General features: G+C 32.5%; 1 protein-coding gene across 4 annotated transcripts in view; it reads right to left on the bottom strand.

The window, feature by feature from the left end:
• The window catches only part of ABCF1_2 (ATP-binding cassette sub- F member 1), a gene marked incomplete at its 5' end in the record, with an annotated part of 34,915 nt that extends 28,285 nt beyond the window's left edge, over window positions 1-6,630 (bottom strand). For 2 of the 4 annotated variants that reach the window (XM_051216925.1, XM_035731913.2), the window contains 2 exons: window positions 3,372-3,416; window positions 6,159-6,349. Coding sequence is in view for 2 of the 4 variants with exons in the window: in XM_035731913.2 (XP_035589670.1) it covers window positions 3,372-3,416; window positions 6,159-6,349 (236 nt within the window). Of the gene's footprint in view, window positions 1-3,371; window positions 3,417-6,158 lie in introns of all 4 variants that reach the window. The other 2 variants (XM_051216926.1, XM_051216924.1) reach the window with 2 other exon arrangements.
• Between the last annotated feature and the right edge of the window lie 16,497 nt (window positions 6,631-23,127).

Genomic DNA, 23,127 nt, shown 5'->3' with positions numbered 1-23,127 from the left:
TTGTGAAATGTTAAATTCCAATAACGGGATGCTTGGACGAATAGAATCGATAACATTTTGTGCATGGTGTTTAAGAGATTTCGAATTTGGATAAATATGGTTTCTTCGAAGAATTTTCCAGTAGTATTTAGGATATTTGTGCATTTTAACACAATCCTTAATAAAGGTAACCTTCCCATTTACTTCCGCAAGTTTAACAGAATAACGCAGAAACTTATTAAGTTCCTTTACTGTCGAAGGGTCCTTGGAATTTTTTAATAAACGGAATACACCCATTAAGACATTAAATAAGTATACTACTTTAATTTACTTAAATGTTTTATATGTACCATCTGAACAAGATGGTTATCCATCGACAGTCATCATCAATTAATCGTGAAACAATGATGCAATCACTCTTTGTCATTTCTCTCTTTACTTAGGTTCACTTTACTATTGTCAGTCTATTCAAATAGTTAACAATTCTACTATAAATTACTGCTTAAAAGTGAATAAAAGGAATAACAACTGTCTAAAGATCTGATAGCCTTCGGAACCGATTATTTGAATATTGCGAGATAATGCTCACCAAACTACAGGATATGTAAAAACAAAAAACATTCATTTGAAGCGTAACGAAGAAGAGGCTCTAATTTATTGAGTTTGTGTTTTCCCTTCGTTGATCAAAAGTTATACGCGTATGTTCATCGTAAGGTTATTTCATATTACCATTAGGTTATGGGAATAAGTGGAGTTAGGTCGTAGCTGGAATTGGGAACCAGGACTCACGTTATGTCCTATTCAAAACTTATCAAGTACTTATATCCGAATCCTGGTATTGATGTTCGGACCGGGACTCGAACCCAGTAGCTTTTGCTATAAACACCAATGCTTCATGGACCTTGCAACTGGCTGCATTTCAAATTTATGAGCAAATGAGAACAGAGAAGCAGTTCGGTTATGATGACCATAAACCAATAACGACTAACCAATTGCCATCCTTAACATTCATGACAGAAATTTGCAAACTCTTACAAGATGAATTCATACCTGTTGAACAATTTGGTGGCTATCTGGACACAGTAGCTAAGTGAATAAAGCGTTAATAGTCCTCAACATTGTGGTCAGTCATTATTATTCAATGTACCACACTGTATCCCAAAAGATAACTGAAAAAACTCTAGATATAGCCGTTCAGCACTTTGATTGTTGTTTTGTAACAGTGATTGCAATTGTTTTTCTTCTTTGAATGCTAATTCGATTTGATAAAGACGTTTATACAGCGAAATATTCAAACAGTAATTCAATATTCTGTACTGCTATGCTAATAATTATATGACAAACGCAAGTAGACAAAAATGTAGGATTTACTAAATGCTAGTTGGTATTAAATTGTTGCGTTTCACATAGTTATTCAGAGACGATACTGTCAAGAAGATGCATTTTATACTGTTAGGAATAGACTAGTCTATTATAGCATATGCACATCGTGAGCAGATTGACTAGAATTTCTTAAACATTCACAAGTATTTTAATAAGCTAGACAGTGCTTGTTAATTGAATGTAACATATGAGTTTTATCCTACTTGGAACTCGATTTAATAGCTCAGCGATAAGTACTAAGATCAAATTCTGTTATGAATACCAAAACTGGAATACAATTACATCCAAATGACAAGTATTAAATAAGAAGATATATTAGTCCTGTACTCTATGAATAGACATTATTGAACATGACTAAAACTAATCATCCACTGTTTGTTGATATTTATGATAATTAAACTATGAAATTGTTCTATCAAGGTAATAATGATAAACAGTTTGTATTGAGTAGATATTTGTTTAAATTTACTTAATATAAACAATTATTTAAATTAACCACAAATATTACCATCATTCAATCAAAATAGAATAGTATATGAATGTTTATGTTAATCTACATTATGATTGTTTATAATTTTCATCATTTACTGACGCCTAATTGAAAACTAATGGAAAATTAATAAAACTAAAAACATATATGTATTTTGATGGAGTTTTGTTCTCTGAGCTGGAGAGTTTGGTCTTGGAGTTTTCATCGTTCTTCTGAACGATATCATCAGCACAAACTTCAGATAGGAGTGAAGCGTTCGAATTTCTCCATATGTGGTTCACAGCTTGTCCTTTACACCTCGATGTTGATTGGTTCTTGTTGACCTTAAACTTGTCACATATGGAGAAAATAGAACGCTTCACTTTTATCTGAAGTTTGTGCTGATGATGTCGTTCAGAAGAACGATGAAAGCTTCATGACCGAATCACTCAACTCAAACACCAAAACTCCATCAAAACCATCCACTTGAGCTTCAAATCTTCTTCACCATCTCAGATATATGTATTTATAGTTAGAGACTGAATCAACAGTTTACATTCATAATTATATATGGTTTTTTGAGATTAAGATGTGCCAAGTATTGAATGTCAACGACTGAATTGTATTTCAATGATTTACATGTTCATTAGCTATTCATTTGTAATTCAACATTATTCTAATTTAATATCAGAGGTAATATATGATTACTACAAATTACGAATAAGGCTAGTCTTCAAAAAACTTTTTTAGTTAGATTATCATAGTGAACACACTTGTGAACTATGATTTAGAAGTACTAACGGTTAAGAAATCTCCCAGAGACTTAAAAGTCATGAGTACAGTTCATGCTTAAGCATCTCGTGTGTACCCCTGAGAAATCTTATACTATGAAGGAACATCTTTCTGCTTTTCAAATATACCTTAACCGAGATCAATCTGTGACGAGTACAATCTATGAATCCAATATATGTTATGACTGAATAATCCAGTATTTAAGAGAGACCTGTTAAATACTACTTATTTTTACAATAATTTATTATGTACTTTGTGATTTGTTTACAATCAATTCATACAGGGAGATTTAGAAAATATTTATAGTGTATAATAACACTATAAAAATAATATGAAACTGTTCATAGTTCTTTTCAAAGAAACATTTGAACATGTTCTAAATTTGATTGACTTTTAAAACAAACTGACAAATTATTTTATGATCAGAATAAGGATTTGTGAAGATTGAAGTAATTCTAAACGTTAAATTCATGAGTCAATTGAAGTTAGACATTAACATTGCTAGATGCTGGTTCAGTGGTCTAGAAGTTGAGTGTTCTCATGAGAGACCGAAAGTCTTAGGTTCCAGTCTCGTATACAAGATCGTAAATACGCACTGCTGAGGAGTCCCATACTATGAAGAAACGGTCATCAAGTGCTTCTAGCTTTTTAATAGTTGACTAGATTACATCGACTCATGAATCTAACTAATCACTAAGTTAGTTTAATGTGTTATTATTATTATTTCGTACAAAAATTTCAAACTTACCATTTATTATTGGCTTTAATTGGAACAAAAGGTGCTGATATACTTCTGTAAAAGGAAACAGTAATAATAATAACAGTGACATAATGAAAATACAAAAAAAAGAGATGACAATGAACAAAATAATCATCTGCATAGAATCAATCTCAAGTAAACTTATCAGTTAGTTATAATCAGCGTCCAGCAGGGTAAAGATGTGAATTGATATAATTTTCAAAGTTATATTCATGCAATGAAATAAACTTGACAAGATACATAACAAAAGAAAATAGATAGTATAGTAATAAACATAATAAGAAAGGTTAAACTTTGAGAACACTTTATGAACGGATAAAATTCAACCAATAGTGAAGCCCAGGATCAATATTCGGAAAGATCAATAATATTGTTTATTCAATCAAAAGTGACAATCATGCCAGTGTTTTTTCTTAAAAAATCTATGAGGTTTAAAAGTATAGATCCTCAAGGCCAAAGGAAAAGAGGAATACCAAGGAATTCATTACGTCGAGATATGGAGACGGACATGAGAAGAATGAACAACAATTGGATAGAACTAGAAAGGAAGGCCCAGGACAGAGTAGGTTTGAGAATGCTGGTCGGCGGCCTATGCTCCATTAGGAGTAACAGGCGTAAGTAAGTAAGTATGTAACTAAGTGATTTCAAAAACATTTGAAAAAAACACTAATTAAGTTTTTATGTTTACTTCGAATCATGTTTAGAACTTAACTCGAATCGATCACGATAGAATCTGAAATTGTAGTATACCAAAGGAGACTGAACAGTCTTTTATAGACTTTATTTCAGTTTATACTGGATTAGGATTAAATGATCTACTTAAGTGATTGTCGTTATGAAGTCTGGTTTGTTAAGTATAATCCTCAATCAGATAAGAATTCTAAAGAATGGGTGAAACTTAATGAAAACCTAGTTTCTATTTACAAGTTTCATAGCTCAGTCATAGCTCAGCCTGATTTACAATCTGAAAATGTATAATTCTGGAAAATGCTGGAATAATTAGTGAAACATAATTTGACCAGTGATTTTATTTTCTAGGGAAACTGTATGAACAATAACACGAGTGGGGACAATCGAGTGTATTCGACACGAAATTACACAACATGTCAATCAAATCTGAGAACCATATAGTAAATAGTTAATTTGCAAAATATTAATCCATCGTCTCAAACTTCACTGTTTCTTTTGCGAATATCAGTTCATTGTCTCATATTTCATTGTTCATGCATTTTCATACCACATACGTTACGTTTCCGTTCTTTCCTTATCGATCTTCTGCTGAAATACACTTTATGCCTAACCACAGTTATACACTAGTTATATGGATATAAGTAACTCACACCACAAAAATAACATTGATCAAATAACAGCTAATTAAAGTTGATTGTATAGAATATCGAATTTTAGCTACATGATTTAATGTTATTCTGCTGACCATAGAAACTGACATTTGTTAACGTGATTCTATATGATTACATCTATGTATTTTATTCTGAAATGTTCCAGTCTAAGATAAAAGAAGAACACTATTCAATGATTTGTAATTTTTCATTAGTTCTCCAATTTGATGTCAGTTTCATTTTGATCATTGTTTTTTATATTATGAGATTTCAATACTAAAATTTCTTCTTTATGTGAATAAGAGAAAAAAAGACTAAAAATAAAAGGTTAAGACACAATTCATATGAACCAAGAATATTCTTTTCAATGAATTTCTCATCAGCTTCTACAATTATCTCATATCCATATTAATAATCCATAAGATTGACCAGATTGAAGGCAGAGTACATCATTTGGAAATTGTAATATGTGAATCATGGATTTTTGTTTATCATATATCAAATCAAATCAAATCGTTCATGTTGGAGCTGACTAATGTGAAGTTTTTGATTGAGATCATGAACCAATTGATGTTAGACCACCATTGACGAAACGGCCGTCCAGTGCTTCCAGGTTTTCAATGGTAGTCTAACATCAATCGGTTCATGATCTCAATCAAACACTTAACAATCTCCACAACCCCTATACTGATAATATGAAGTTGTTGACTTGAATCAGATTATAAATGAAATGAAATTGTGGGATCAATAATCATCAGAATAAATATGGTCAACATGGAGTGAGAGAAAGAGAATAATGGAAGAAAAATCAGAGACTACGTTATACGTAGAATAATATGAATTAGGTCAGATATAGTAGATAGGGCTGGATGCTAAATAAATATCTCAAAAAGGTTATCAAATGAAATAACATCTATTTATACCTATCTACTATATCTGACCTAATTCATATTATTCTACATATTACGTAATTTCTGATTTGTAATTATATTATTCTCTCTCACTTCAGATTGACCATATTTATTCTGATCATTATTGATCCCACAATTTCATTTCACTCATAAACTAATTCAAGTCAACAACAATAGGACGAAACGGCCGTCCAGTGCTTCAAGGTTTTCCATGATGGACTCATGATCTCAACCATTGAGACTTCATATTAGTCAGCTCCAACATCAACGATTTGATTTGATTTGATTTGATTTGATATATGATAAACAACAAACCTTGATTCACATATTACAATCTCCAAATAATGTAGTCTTCCTTAAATCTGACTAATTTTATGGATATGAGATAATTGTAGAAGCTGATGAGGAATTCATTAAAAAGAATATTCTTCATTCATATAAATTATGTTTTAAAAAGTTGAAAGGATGTCTTTTTTACATTTCTTTTCTTTTTTGTTTTTGTTTTACCTGAATATATGATTTACCTTTGTTTAGCCATATCTCTTTCCCATAATTTTCTCAATTTTATAAATTTCCATGATTTAGCCATTCGTCCAAAACGTTTACGATGATGATTTCGTCGAATACGTTTTTTCAATTTTGATTTTTCTTTAAGTGGATATGAATTCGTTTGATCTGAATCAGAATTATCTGTTGAATAACCTGAATAAGCCATAATGATTAATAATAGTAATAATAATAATAATAATAATAATAATGATAGTAATTAACAATGAACAATATTGCTTTGAAGTAAATAAAGTATCCTGAATTAGTGTTTATTAAGTGTTCCACGTCAAGATACAATTACTTTTGAAATGTTTCCGTCAATTAGATTAATTGATTATTTGTATTAGTATAGCTAAAATCATTCAGATCTTCATCATTATCATTATCATCATCATAACCATAATGATAATAGTGGTGACAAGTTTTATGATTATTATTATTATTAATAAACCAATTATGAACTTGACAATAGTAATAACTGGATAATTTAATGAATATTGATTGGTCAACATGAATGTGTATGTGTGTATTACACTATCATCTGGATTAGATCAAGTTGACCAGTAAAGATATTTATATTTCAATGAATTAGAATAATGATTAATGAGAATCAATTACTTACTAACTGAAATATTTGTTTATCAGTAATTTGTAATATAAACAATATCACTGTTAGCCATTATCCATCTTTGCTTATAATACTTCTAAATTAAGGCAATGTCGAGGCAATACGCACAGTATGCACATATGCCAATAAGAGACTGATCAATTACAGTCCTAAAACATCAATAGGAAGATTCAAGTAAAACAATACCAAGTGAATTAAACTTCATCCCTTTGCACAAGTAAGTGGCTATCAGGATTCAGTAGCTAAGTGGATAACGCGATGGGGTTTGAAGCGAACGGGACTGAGTTCAAGTCCCAGAGTGTATATCAACCCTGAGATGCAGGTACATCCAGCTGACGAGTCCTAAACAGGATGGAACGCGCGTCCTAGATTCCAGTGTTAGCCATTATCCATCTTTGCTTATAATATCATAAATATCTTAGTATTTATAACTATGCTAATTTTAAGTCACTAAATGTATATTAAATTTCTGTAAATGTTATATTGAGAGCTTTTTAAAATTCTTTGAAGATATCTATAGATACTAGGAGAAAGCTAAAAACTATTTTGCCCAAAACAACGAACAATGGAAACTTGTCTCATTAGGTGACTATTAATTTATTTTATTGAAATCAATGTATTTCTTGAAGGTTTCATAATGTTAAGACCATCCCTATATTAACAAATACTCATGCTTTATGTGCATAAATTAAACTTAAAATGAATCAAGGTTTTCCAACTCCCCTAGGTGGACTCTCTGTGTCCAACGATCCGGTTAAAGCGCCGGACATTCGCTTTTCAATTTGGTAAACAACATCCCCGCCACGAGAAGTCAGTGAGTAGGACTTCGCTGGCAGATGCTATGTACATGTGGCCATGTGAGAGCATTGAGAGGAGGAGAGTGGACTCTCCCTACTCTCGGCAGTACCGGGGCATTTGTTAAACTTCAGTTGAAGCGTTTTATATTTCCTACTTTCTCTCTGCCGTTTGGGGTTCGTTTTAGGAATAAACTGACAAACTAGCAGTCAGTTAGGAAGTTATTATCAGTTGTTTCAGTACCAAATATGTTATTCTGAAAAATATCTCAAAAATTATCCTGTTAAGTCTAATGCTAACCTTGGACTTAAAATGGTATCATTTTCCTATTGGTCAATATTTACTTCACGTGTCGTTTCCCTACTGGTCAATATTTATTTCACGTGTCATTTTCCTGTTGGCCAAGTATTGTACAAATGTTATTTTCTATTTTATGGTACTCTGTGGTCTGCTTGATTGGTATATAAACAGCGTATGTTTGAAATATAATGATTCGTATCTCAGAGGCTGAGACTTGTGTTCTGGACTCAACTGGCTGGGCTAGACAGGGAAGCAGGGCCAATCGGGACTCTAGGTCGTTCTTATGTGTTTTACGCGTCTTTGGTCCGATCGATAATTCGCTGCGCTCTAATCTGCAGTCACAGTTATAACACTCCGTCATTTATTTTCCAATCGTGCAGTTGCTACAATAAACGTAACCGATTTTGATTTAGTTTACTTATTAATTTTATATGTTAACCGCATATACTGATATGGTTGTTTTAAAAGATGTAGTTCAATCGTATATGATATCAGAGAGTTACCTGCAAATGGTATTAGAAGATAATCATATAAAATTATGAATTTATCTAAATTAAACCTCAGCTGATTGGTTTGAAGCTTATGCAAGCTCAGGGAAACTTGAACGTCATGGATATGACTTCATGTGAGAAGTCCCATACTGGGACTAAGCAACTGTCCTATGCTTCCTAGATTTCAGTGTTCATCTAACCAATATCAATTAGTGATGTCAGTTATAAAATAATTAATTGGAAATGTCTCAAAGAAATTCCCAAGAGACGAAAATATTTACATTTTATAGTTTCTTTGCTTAGTGATCACTTAATGAGGTAGTGGATGTTCATTGACTGGAATCGTTAAGATATGTACTACATATGCATAACCAGCTTCTACTTTGGTCCGCGATTCTTGCCAGTACTAGAGTAGGCTGAAAAAAGTTAGGAAAGCCAAATCAAAATGTGGTATCAGTCCATGAAGATAGTGACTGTTAGTTTAACTCATGTTAGTGAATGCAGACTGCCTAATTGGGGTTAGTCTGATAGCCGCAATCAAACGTTGGAGACTGTGAAATAGCGCAGAATCGCTCGCAATAGAGAGTACGCATTCACAATTTCTCCCCCATTCAATTTTTGATTCCAGTACCCCTTTATACACACCTTTCACTCCGCCTTTTGAAACCATATTTACAAGGTTTCTCATTATCGTTACTTCTATAGTATTTCGGTCACTTTACAATATATTATGTTTATTTACTCTCTTTGTGTTAATGTGATATGGCAACTTAGGCTAATGAACATCTGTTCTAGGCTCTATATTGATAATATCTGTCTGTGTTTGCCATGCTTAATGGAAACTTTGATCAGAAGAATTATATGGTAGTAATTTACTTTCAGAACTGACCTAATAAAAACTGGACAATACTGAGTAACTAATCACTAATATTTTGGCATATTTTATGATAACTGAACTAACGGATATTCTTCAGTTTGTATCTATAAAATAATTACAGTTTCGGATAAGATAATTGTCCAGTAGTTTCTGATGATCAATGGCTTTTTAAGCTTTTTCTAGTTTACGATGATAAATAATGTTCTAATTGGTAACAGCATGTAGAATCATAACTTCATTTAAAAATATGAAATGACAAAAAATACTTCATTGAATAATTAGCGTTTTTTCAGCGGGTTACTCTTTTACGGGATGGGGTCGCTAACCTCATGCCCAACTCTCCTCCTTTACCTGGGCTTGAGACTGGTAGTGACCCTAGATCTACAGGCGGAGAAACTTCATTGAATAGTGAAGAAGATTATTATAATTGTTCACGGTCTTATTCGCTAATCAAATATAGTTTGTCAGTTAGTTTTAAATGGTGGTAGGAAGATTTCAAGCTTTTTCTGTCCGTTTTTTAATACTGAATATGAGATACCAAAAAATGAACATTTTGCTTTACAAAAAAAGATATTGCAATTTTGTTCTTTCTCAAAATACAAAACATTTCATTCAGCATAGCTAAACTGTAAAAACCACGAGATTTAAGATTAAGACCATATTTGTCTCGTGCTCGAGCGCTTAACCACTAGATCACTGAGCCAGCCGGCATCCAATGGTGTTAATGTCTAACTTCAACTAATCCACGAAATTGAGCGACACATCCACCATTGTCATCAGTGAATTACTATCTCACAACAGACCTAGTTGAACTCCACTGATCACTGCTTCTCACTAGAACTCCAAGATATACCTCTTGAATCCAGTCACTAGTGAGCATATATTGATTAGTATAAGAAGGGGTTTTGTGGAGATTATAGTAATTTCATTATTGGGACTGATAACATATGCGTGAGTATAAACGTTATTATGTGATGAAATCAAGGTTTTGGAAAACGTGACAGCTGAATAACTATTAGTCAAATTTTAGATGATTTGGAAATTTGTTTGACTTAAATATCATGTTTTACAGGATTTACTAACAGTTTAATACTTATCACTCTTTCAACGACCTGAACTCATAATTCTTAGTATCACTGTCAAAGATTTTAACGGTTGTTTTTTTCAATCGTAGAATTGGGTAAATGGTTATTCACTAGGTTATCGAGTTCTGAATTGAAATCTCACTTTATCTATTTCGGTTCACATCTTATTTTATTATTATAGACAATAGATATTAAGATATGGTTGGGCACTTATTCTTCTTTGCACAAACGACTCTATTATTCAATGTGTAATGGTGTAGAAATAATGATATAATGAAACTTTAAACTAATCGATTAATATTTTTTAACTAAAGTAGGTTACTGGCTACCAGTGGAGTTCAGGATGCGCATTTGATCTTATTTGAGACTAGTCAGTTGGATTTACTAGCAAAACCCATATTGGTGTTGACAGAGGGGCTGAAACTCAATGCCCTTTGTTGCAAATGACTAGTGCGTTATCTGCTGAGCTACTGAATTCATGTAGATTCTAGCCTGTCCAGAAAAGATTATCTTAAGGTTAAGCGTTAGTGGCATAGTGTTATTATTAAGGACCGAAAGTAATCAGTTTCTTTCGATGTACGTTCAACTTCACTGGATTGCCTTGATATTACAAGATATTCATAAACAGGTACATTCAGCAGACAACTCCTATTTAGGATTAAATAAATCCTATTAAATACACTGAAGGCCAATACAAAACCCTACTAAAGAAGGTACTGGTAAATATCTGACGATTTCGAAGCAGTCCACTCACGATGTATGTATACCTAAAGAGACTGAACAGTTATTGTCCTTAGGATCAAAAATTGATGCAAAAAGGAGTTAATCGAGCAATAGCTTAAATTATTGATTTTCAGATTGGCTACGCTCCTTCAAAAAGAATGGAATGAACTGATAAAGCTGCAATAAATTCTGAACACTGATCTAGTAAACTATATAATTGGTTATGATGGGGTATTATGTTTTGTGAGGATAAGTAAAACATCTTTAGCTTTTCATATTACTGATTATTTTACAAGTAACAAGATAAATTCTTTCAAAAAATCGTGTACACGAGAGAAATTTCTCGTGATGTCGTTTACTATATCAAGATCTAGCTTCAGGGCCATTCGAGGATGAATATTTACCGTCAAGTATAACTTTCCTCTATAATGCCGAATTTCAAGGCAATCCAAACTATAATATCAAAGTTGTATCATAAGAATGTATCAGCTTGACAGTGGTCCACAATTTTCCATTCTATTCAATATAAAATTTACTTTGTACGTGAATCAACAACACTAGTACCTACTTGTTCTAAACATAAATTTATTTGACACCAATCGCCCTTATATAATCGAACACTACTGGTCTTAATGTTGTCATGCTTTGACTATATACTGTATTCCTTATGAGGTTTATTTAAGCTAATTTTTGCCCATTTCCATAAGTTAGCAAACAAATATCTATAGGTCACTTTAGTTCCATGGTGAATTCGATTTAAATGGTGATTACTGAGACATATAAGTCCCAAAATGACTGAGCCAATATTTCCTGAACATTGATTAATCCACTATAGTTTTAGTAAATGAGTACTTAATAAAATAAAATAATAAGATCACAATCAACGTGTAAGAAACTAAAGATAGACAACATTATACCGTCATTTTTAATGGTAAAAGTTGAATCTTATTACAACGGTAATGTATTACGTTTTTATAGTCAGCAAAATTACTAAAGGAACTTTGTTGGGTGGTTGTATGCAGAAGATAGAAAATCCTGGATTAATTTTTCGCGCTACTTGATATTTGTCAACGTGCCGTACCTATTATCTTGAAGTGACTGACACTTTTTGTAGGATTTGTACTTGGGTCATCCTGCTTGAAAGTCTGAGACACCACTGCTGAATTATCCTGGCCTTAACTTATCCACTGTAAAACTGAGTGATCATTGAGTAGGAGCCGATGTCCTATTAGCCTAGTCGTTTTGTACTGATATAAACCTACAGATTAAGTTTCAGTGTGGTCACTGCTTTAACTCACTTGACATCACATACAGTTTTTTGAACCGTTAATTGGTGAAACTAAATGATGAAAATTGGGATCCATCAGAGAACATTGGTTCCTAAAGTATTGCGGGTATGACTTACTCGTGCCACCTTCAGAAAACCCAGATTAAACAGAGCTTACTAACTATTACCTCAAATAAATTAACATATCAACATTGCATGTGTTGACGAGTAACTTATTAGTAGCCACATTACAGTTTGATCGATAAAACTCAACAGCTATAAAGAACTACATATTGGGCTAGACATTGGAAACTACTCAGCGATCAATCAACTACAAAATTACTTTGATTAACAGTTCACATTATATGAACTGGTAACTAGAAGTCTAACCGTAACAGAATTTGACTGAATAACGAAACGATCTTTATTTATGCTTGTTTCATGCGTATAAAACAATTAGATTTCTTATTTTTCTCACAGTACATACTATAAGTAGTATTACAGAAACAGTAAGACACTTTGACTACAATGAAAATGTACACGTATGAATGACTTAACATAATGAAAATTGAATCTTACAGATTAGATATTAATGAAGTTGGGTAGCAGCTAGTAGCAGAATTCAAAAAATTTGTCCCATCCCAATTGAGACTGACGAGGTGATTGTATCTACATTCCAGTAGTACTTTTTATTTTAGAATTTAAAAGCAGACAACTACAGCTTCAAACTATAACGAACTATTCATTGAACTACTGAGTCCAAACATCCACTAGCTTCTGACATAAGTATGGATTTAACTTTGCAAGAGTTTTTCCATCGTCAGTATAAAAAAATATTGTTTAATTTCCCAATTAATTATAAGTTTATAATCAGTATTCTTTCGTTTTTTATGATTTGATCAGTATGTAGTTTCATTAAACACACTAAAACCCAGGAGATTCTCTAATACTACAACAACAACAACAACAAAGATTCTCAATATTGTTGCTATCCAGTTGGAACATGTACAATTCAAGTGATAAGAGAGTAAAGCAATAGTATTTCTAGTTAACAAGATAAGAACAGGTTTATAGTCATGTCCAAAATGGTTTATTCAATAGAATCTATACATTTATTAATGTTTTTTTATATTCAGTGAAATCTGTTTACCTAATAGGTCATTCAGTATTTCATTTTTAAATTGTTGATATGCTATTCAGTACAGTCAATGAATTTAGAACATTCAAATAGATCAAGAGTATATCATCATTAAGCTTCGCAGCATGAAAGGAATTAAGTGATAATGAATCCTTCAGGAGTATTCATGCTTCAAAACTAGGTGAGCTTATTAATTAATATTATAGTATACATTTAAATGATTTTCAGACAATAGTTTTGAATTCCTTCTCAAGAGAAAACAGTCCAAGAGAAATATTTGGGACTTATGATAGTAAGTTTTTTGTTCCTTACTCTCTGCCTTCGTTCTTTTTTTTCTATTTGCAATTGGATTAAAATCACATAGCATTATACCAATGATTACACCTCTTCTCAAGGCTGACGTTATAGTTTCCATATCAAAAGATACTGAAGTGTGTGTAGTGTTGGTACGACAATATGATCTAATTTACAAATTTGATAGGTTTTTATGGTTAGAACAGATAAAAAGTATCCACAGTAAATCTAAATATGATGCAATGGTCGGAAATTAGACGTATCGTAGAGCCCCCGAATGCATTACAACTTAAGGGGTAACGTTGGACTTCAATTTATAATGAATACAGAAATGATGCAGTAGATCAGACTGAACTTCAGTACTGATGTAAGACTGTGGAGAAGGTTAAATTAAATTAAAACCACCAACCTGTCTAATTTTTGCAATCACTGAAAACCTGAAATCATCTGATATCTTGAGCACGAACACTTAAACTCTAGACCATTGAGTCGGTATCCAACGGTGCTTATGTTCAACTTCAATCAATCCATGATATTGCACGACCATCTTCGATTGTGTTAAGTGGGTAACTGCCTCATACTCGACACTGTTGAACTCCACTAGTCACGGTTTCTTACTATAACTCTGAAAATTCTCTCTCAAAGTTAGTTACTAATGAGCACACGCTAATTATCTGTACAGGGTCTCAATCAAAAATCAACAATCTACACAAACTTATATTAGATTGAACCATCTAGAATACTGTCAATCAAATGACTTTTTCTATTATCTGAATTTAGTAAATAAAGAACAAAACATCATTAGGTAATGATAACGCCATAGCGTTATCCACTCAGCTACTGATTCCTGATAGCCACTTACTTGTGCAATGGAGTAAAGTTTAATTCACTTGGTATTGTTTTGGCTTGCATCTTCCCATTGAGATTTAGGACTGTAATTGATCAGTCTCTTATTGGCACATGTGCACACTGTGAGTATGCCTCAATATTGCCTTAATTTACAGGCAATGGCGCTTGGAGCGAATGGTACTGGGTTCGGGTCCCAGAGTGAACATCAACTCTGAGATGTAGGTGCATCCTGCTGACGAGTACCAAATAGGATGGAACGCGCGTCCTGGATTCCACTGCTAGCCACTATCCATCATTTCTTACAAAAAGTCTTTGAATTAAGGCAATATTGAGGCATACGCACAGTATGCACATATGCCAATAAGAGACTGATCAATTGTAGTCTTAAATCTCAATTGGAAGATACAATTTAAAACAATACCAAGTTAAAACATCATTAGATTTCGATAGTGTAATAAAAAGACAAAGATTATCAGAACTATGTGATGACATATTAGCGCAATACATTTCGAACAATCTGATCACACATACACATGCTAAGAACACTTATGTGAAAAATTAAAAGGTCTGCTAGACAAATGTAAGGTAAGAGAAAAAAGATGGTAATAAAGAAGATGTTAAAATAATGTGAAAATAATTTGAAACCGCATCACTCTAGATAATAAGCTAATATTATCAGAGTAGGTTTAAGGTGAGAACAAACTGCTTTTGAATACACAAAGGGGGTTTAAATTTTCGTATGGCTAAGGCTTTAATAGACCTCAGTATATACCCTTTTGCACTTTTGTGCAACACCAAAAGATCGAAGTTAAGACCCATCCTACGTCCTGTTTCAATTATGTGTTTGGCAATAGTGGATGATGGATATTTATCCTCTACTCTTATTGGGTCATTCGATTCTATTTGTTTTTGCAACCATTAAGGTACATGTTCACACACTTATTCTGAGATTACGATTACTCCTCCCTATGTATGTGTGGCCACACACACGTTGAAATTGGTAAACACAGTGGGATGTGACAATCGTTTTCATGTCTTTTGGGTTTTCGATTAAGGATGGACCTTGTTTTTCTTTGATAATGACCTTTGCTGAGTAATACGTCTTGTTAATGACTGATTTAAGCCTTTGTTTCAATCAAATGCTATTCGAATCACCTCTAAATGGTAAGGTGATGCAGACAGGCGTTTTTCCTGCCAAGGGTATAGTAGGTGAAGATGCCACAAGTATTTGGAGTTTGACAACACCTTAACCAGTAACACCTATAATGGAACCATACACACTCAAAAGTCAGAAACGGAGAGATTCGATGATATATTTGATAGACTATCAAAATATCGAGAAGTGACTGATCTATACTGGCTAGCGATTGTAGGAGAAGTTGAGGATAGCGTTGCCACTCGTGATCTGGTGTGGATGCGTGATCGAGCGCCTTCAGCTAGGTGAGTCCATTAAAACTAATGTGGTCAATATCAAATGACAAAGACTTGCAGAGCTATTTATTTTGGGGATTTATTTACCGCTACATGGGTCTCACTATACCATGAACTTTCCATTTATTTATGAATTTAAGGAGATAGCCATTTCCAACTAATATTTTGTTTGACAACTTAACATCACCATCAATAGCGTCATTTGTGTAAATACTATCACCTTAAACATACTCTGGTAATATTAGAGTGATAAGGTTTCAAATTATTTTCTTTATTATCTTTGTCTCCTCTTACCCTCCGTTTCTAGTCTAGTTGACCTTTTATTTTTATATATAAATGTTCTTAACAAGTATATTATATGTGGTCAAATTGTTCAAAATGTATTGCATTAATTATATCATCACATGGTATTGTTTACTTGAATTTTCCCATTGATATGCAATTGATCACTCTTCTTAGCATATGTGCATACTGTGCCTATTGCCTTGAAATTGCATTAATTCATAAGCATTATAATCAAAGATGGATAATACGATGGTGTTTGAAGAGAACGGTCCTGAGTTCGAGTCCCATAGTGAATATCAACTCTAAGATACAGGTATATCCAGCTGATTAGTTCTAAATAGGACGAAACATACGTCTATCTATCTATCTATCTATCTATCTATCTATCTATCTATCTATCTATCTATCTATCTATCTATCTATCTATCTATCTATCTATCTATCTATCTATCTATCTATCTATCTATCTATCTATCTATCTATCTATCTATCTATCTATCTATCTATCTATCTATCTATCTATCTATCTATCTATCTATCTATCTATCTATCTATCTATCTATCTATCTATCTATCTATCTATCTCTATCTATCTATCTATCTATCTATCTATCTATCTATCTATCTATCTATCTATCTATCTATCTATCTATCTATCTATCTATCTATCTATCTATCTATCTATCTATCTATCTATCTATCTATCTATCTATCTATCTATCTATCTATCTATCTATCTATCTATCTATCTATCTATCTATCTATCTATCTATCTATCTATCTATCTATCTATCTATCTATCTATCTATCTATCTATCTATCTATCTATCTATCTATCTATCTATCTATCTATCTATCTATCTATCTATCTATCTATCTATCTATCTATCTATCTATCTATCTATCTATCTATCTATCTATCTATCTATCTATCTATCTATCTATCTATCTATCTATCTATCTATCTATCTATCTATCTATCTATCTATCTATCTATCTATCTATCTATCTATCTATCTATCTATCTATCTATCTATCTATCTATCTATCTATCTATCTATCTATCTATCTATCTATCTATCTATCTATCTATCTATCTATCTATCTATCTATCTATCTATCTATCTATCTATCTATCTATCTATCTATCTATCTATCTATCTATCTATCTATCTATCTATCTATCTATCTATCTATCTATCTATCTATCTATCTATCTATCTATCTATCTATCTATCTATCTATCTATCTATCTATCTATCTATCTATCTATCTATCTATCTATCTATCTATCTATCTATCTATCTATCTATCTATCTATCTTTGCTTATATGATTACATAGTTCTGATAATCTTCATCTTCTTTATTACACTATCGAAATTTATTATTAGATTGTCAATCAAACAAGTAATTTTAAATGAACCTATTTACATTCATTCTATTAACTCATCAATAATAATTGAATATCATAATTTGATTGATATATGTTGATTAAATGAATGATTTAATAATTATTATATAATAAAACAAATACTGAATGTTTATATGGAAGCATTTACTATAATTAAATATACTTTATTGATAGTATTCCCTATAGATTAGTATCAATTAATGGATTCAATGAAAATGATTGAAAAATAGATGGATATTTCATTCTAGTTTAATGTTCCTCAGTAAAATTAGTAGGTGCCAATTAATCCACTTTGTTTTTAATATTTCCGTTATTTTGTGTTAGTATATGATGAACATTCAGATGACAGCAATCCATATACAAATATTTTATGTGTGAATTCTCAGTTTTATGCACCATCAATTCATGACTTTGGATTGATTGATAAGAAGTTTTGGATACTTAGAATGTGAATATGTTATATTTTATGGACTTGTGTCCTATTAATATACAACGTAGTGATACTGTCAATTAAAGAACAGTGGCTTATTGAACGGACCAATGACTCATGAACCTGTAGGGTCAGTCTAGATTCCTTATCGGTCCTTTTTCTTGTCTAGCTCTGCTCGTTGAGTAAAGAACACCAATCTCAGCCTCTGAGATATGAATCACGTTCCTTGCGAATACATTCAACTTCCAACCTCCGGCGCTCTTCACTAGCAGCACGGACAACTGCAGCAATCTCAGCTTCATGTTTCCATTGCTCTTCCTCTATTTCACGTCATTTCGGCATAGCAACTAAACGAGCATGACGTTTTGTTTCCCTACAATCACGAGCTGCCTTGTTTTCAGCTATAATTCGTAGATCATTTTCTTTGGCAAACAGGACATTATTTACTTCTTCGTTTGTTCGACGTGCTCGTTCAATACGATTCGGTCTCTCTGTCACACGTGTTGTTTTTCGACATTCATAATTCTCGCCGGGATATGACAGAATAACATTATTAGATCGAGATATAGCGGTTGTCATTTTCTTTGTAAAGAACACATCATATTATTGCAGTTATGTGTCTACAATGTAAAAATAATATGCGAAACAAGACTTCTTGTAATCAAATAAAGCGATTGAGTCGCTTCATGCGCTATGAATTAATCTTAAAATACATTACGTTCAGATAATCGTAAATTTGAGAAACTCTTTCATTATGCTGTCAAGTCAGTGGACTAAAAAATGATTGCCCTTAAAGTCTGATTAAAGTCCATAGCCATTCCATATTTTAATCAGCATAATGTAAACATTAATAAGATCAGTACTTAATTTTAGTTTAATTAATGATGATCAAATTTCACAGTTTATAACAATGTTTGATATGATTCTGTTAACATTAAGTAAATACATTACACTACTTGATGCATTCAATAAATAGGAAGACTGATACAATCTCAGGAAACACATAATGATTACTCTGTAAATAAGTTAAACTTTTCGAAAATGTTTAGAATGAATGATTATACAATACATTAGTTCGGAAAGGACAGAAGGCTTGATAACTTGTGTTAGTCTTGGCAATGGTGGTCTCTCAGTTGATAAAACTTTCTTTTGAAAGAGTTGATGGATGGAGCCTCAACTACCTACTGAAGTAATGAATTCTACTCGTTGATGATTCGATAGGAAAGTTTATAGTCAACTGACAAGTAATTTGTTCTGGGCTTGTGAACGTTTTTGGAGTGTCCTCATAAATTCTCTGTTTTGGAATACAAGAAAAATGAGGGTATATGAGTGCAAATTTATCACTAAGTAATTTGAAAACTGTAATCAAATCACCTCTAGTTCTTCGATATGATAACGGGAATAGGTTTAGCTTAGCCAGTTTAGTACCATACGGAAGCTTCGCTATTCCGGGAATCAGTTTAGTTGCTGTTCTCTGAAACTTTTCCAAAAGCTCACTGCCTTTTTTAAACAGAGGCTGGCCGCTTGTATGCAGTACTCAAGTTTAGGACTCACGAACACTGCATACAAAGTCAAAAAAGTTTGATTTTATTCGTAGATCATTTTTTAGAATATTAACAAAATTAAGGATAGATGAATTGTAACTAGCAGCAGTCATTTTCTGCTTGATGCATCTTCGTACTAATGTCAATGTTCACATTGAGAAAAGAACTCAGTACCTTTAGTTTCAAAAATCCAAAACGTTATGCACTAAGTTACAGAGTTCAGATGGATACTACTGGGCATTATGTTTATATCATTACTATTACAGACATACGTTATTCTATAGTTGGCTATATCTAGACAATTAACAGAAGATCTACATGTATCATCAAAGGTTAATCAAAATTTAATCCATTATATCAACAATCAGATCACTTAAATCATTACTGATAACAAGAAAATATTTACAGTCAATTGTGTAAACTCTAAAACACTAACCAACTAGTCAAAATCACGCTATCGACTTAGCTACTGAGTCCTAATAGGCATTTGCTTGTGCAATGGGATGAAGTTAAATTCACTTGGTATTGTTTGTTTGAATATTCCCATTGACGTTAAGAAATCCATATAAGGATTCCATAAAATGCCTGTAAATTCAGGCTATAACGAAACAATACGCAAAGTACGCACATATGCCAATAAGGAACTGATCGATTGCAGTCCTAATATCAATGGGAAGATTCAAATAAACAATAGCAAGTGAACATTTCATTTTGGTTTTATAAGGATTAACGGGAAACAATTAGTAGTTCGATAACTGAATACTTAATTAACTGTGATTATTCAACAAATACAAATACTGAGTTTAAGAGTATGTTTTATAATCCATCACAATCGATTACTGTTTGAGATCAATGTTAGACCGCCATTAGAAACCTAAAAGTACTGGAAGGCCTTCTTGGTAAGGGATTCCTCAGCAATGCGCACCCACAAACTCAGGACTTTCGGTTTCGAACCTCTAGACCACTGAATCAGTGTCCAACGGTTCTCATGTCCAACTTCAATTTATCCACGATATTGCACGACCGTCTTCGCTTGTGTTCAGTGTGCAACTCCCTCAAACTGGACACTGTTGTACTCCACTAGTCACGGCCTCTCACTGGAACTCTAAAAATTCTCTTTCGAATCTAGTCACCAGTGAGCACACGATAATTACCAGTTTGTGGTTGTGGAGATTGTTGGTTTTCATTAAAACCATGAACTGATCAATTCAAGACCACCATTACAACTCTTTAAAACAGTAGAATCTTAGAGTATCCGTGAGATAATGCACAAACTCTAGATACAAAAAGGTATTTGTTCTATCTTTGTCAATACCTTGTTCTTAACGTCATATTATTGTTTTCATTCTCTAGACTTAAAGTATTATGTTTGAAAATACCCAACCATTCTTTGATTATTTTCCGTGTCCCAGTGATTTTCTCACTTGTCATTGTCCCATTTATAAACATATGTCGATTGGATTTTGAGACTTTTAAAACTAAACCTTAATCATAATGGAGTGTCAATTAGAAATGAGTATGACGTTTAAACTAATGTAAAGTATTATCTACAGAACGTAAATGACCAGTTTACATGTCGAAAACACTATTAGATACTTAAGACTAAGGTTAAAAATAGAATATAGGCTTTATAATTAACACGTAGAGTTTAAGATTGAAACACATATACACAAGTTACGAAAACTAACTCCAGTAATTAATTATAATGCAAAATCTTCAAAATTATTCTTAACTATGGTCAACACTTAAATCTTAATCCTAACCCCAACACTGATTCATAAACTTTGCATCTTAATTCTAAGTTCTAACCTAAGATACTAAATTCTGATCATAAAGAGATTGGGGAACTTGCTATTACTTATCTGTAGTTAGAATTAAGTACCAATTTTAATCGTGATAAATGCATCATAAAAACTCCTGTTCTCTGTACTGGCTGTAGTGAAATCATTATCATTTATTTCAAAAGAAAATTATAACACTTGTAATTAGTCATTATATCTAACAAAGTTCACTTTAACAAACTTTGATCCTACAACAATGGTATAAATTGAGATCATGAACCGGTTGATGTTAGAACATCATTGAAATCCCGCGAGCGGGATCGTGGATGAGCACGGCTGAGGAGTCCCACAAGGGGACGAAACGACCGTCCAGTGCTTCCAGGTTTTCAATGGTGGTCTAACATCAATCGGTTCATAATCTCAATCAAAAACTTAATAATCTCCACAACCCCTATACTGATAACAATGCTATAGTTAGCTTGACTTGAATTCAATTATTATGTGAAAGGTTTGGGGTTTTTACAGCTTTCACTCACTGATTTATAAAAATCACTAATCACCAATTCATTGAACTGAATTACTATAAAATATCACCGAATATTATATTATTAAAATATGGATAAAACGTGGGATTCAACCAGCCTAACAGATCAATCAGAAACACTTGAAATTTAACAAAAAGAGCATATTATGAGGAATCTATGAAACCTATTTATGGAACGTTTGCTGTATATTCATAGTCCAGTTGTTATAAGCTTTTATCCAGCCTATTGACTACTGTTATACGATTTACTATTATCAAGTTATTCCCAATCTATTAGTAACAGCATCTCACAAACACAGCCAGTTCTGGTTTGATTCTTGTATAATTGTTTTTTTTTATCTTATGGGATGATGAGGTCTAATATGTTTGTATATAAACTGCGTGTGTTTGAAATACATGATTGATTCATACAGTGAGAGCTTATATCGGTATTCTGGACTCAACAGGCAGGGCTAAACGAGAAGGATCAATAAGGACTCTAGGCTGCTAATACCGGTCACTACGTCATTGGTTCCTTCGGAAGCCACAAGGTCGATGCCCCTTCTGACAACCAGAGCAACCATTTAGTTAGGTACATGGAATGCTCGTACAGTGTGGGAGACCGGGAGAGTCTTCCAAATTGCCGCAGAATAGGCCACAAGTCATAACAGCGACCTAGGAAACTAAAAAATACCTGTAGCTTCTCCATCCATTTATTTACTGTAAAGCAAATCTTTTAATTTTTTTTGGTGTGAATAAATGACATTACATTTATTTTCCATTAGAGATATCCTAGTTATCAAAGTATTTTAGTTTGATCTTTGTTAACAGTATAATCAACTTTTAATTACACTGATAATCACACCCTTATTTAATATAATTTTTGTTTGAAATACACTTTAGTATAGATTGAACTCAACTACAAAACTCGGGGAATTCATAGACAAGGTTAGCAGTTTGTAAATTCTTAACACGTAATCAAATCCACTAGCGAATTCGGCACCTTTAGACAGCTTAACCGGAATCCAAGTTTAACTACAGTCAGCGATATTGCATAAAATTCAATCATTACCGCCAGTAATATACTTTTT

This window comes from Schistosoma haematobium, chromosome 6, assembly GCF_000699445.3.
Source record: "Schistosoma haematobium chromosome 6, whole genome shotgun sequence".
Lineage (NCBI taxonomy): Eukaryota > Metazoa > Platyhelminthes > Trematoda > Strigeidida > Schistosomatidae > Schistosoma > Schistosoma haematobium.
Note: the sequence above shows the minus strand (reverse complement) of the source record. Positions and strands in the feature narration are given on the sequence as shown.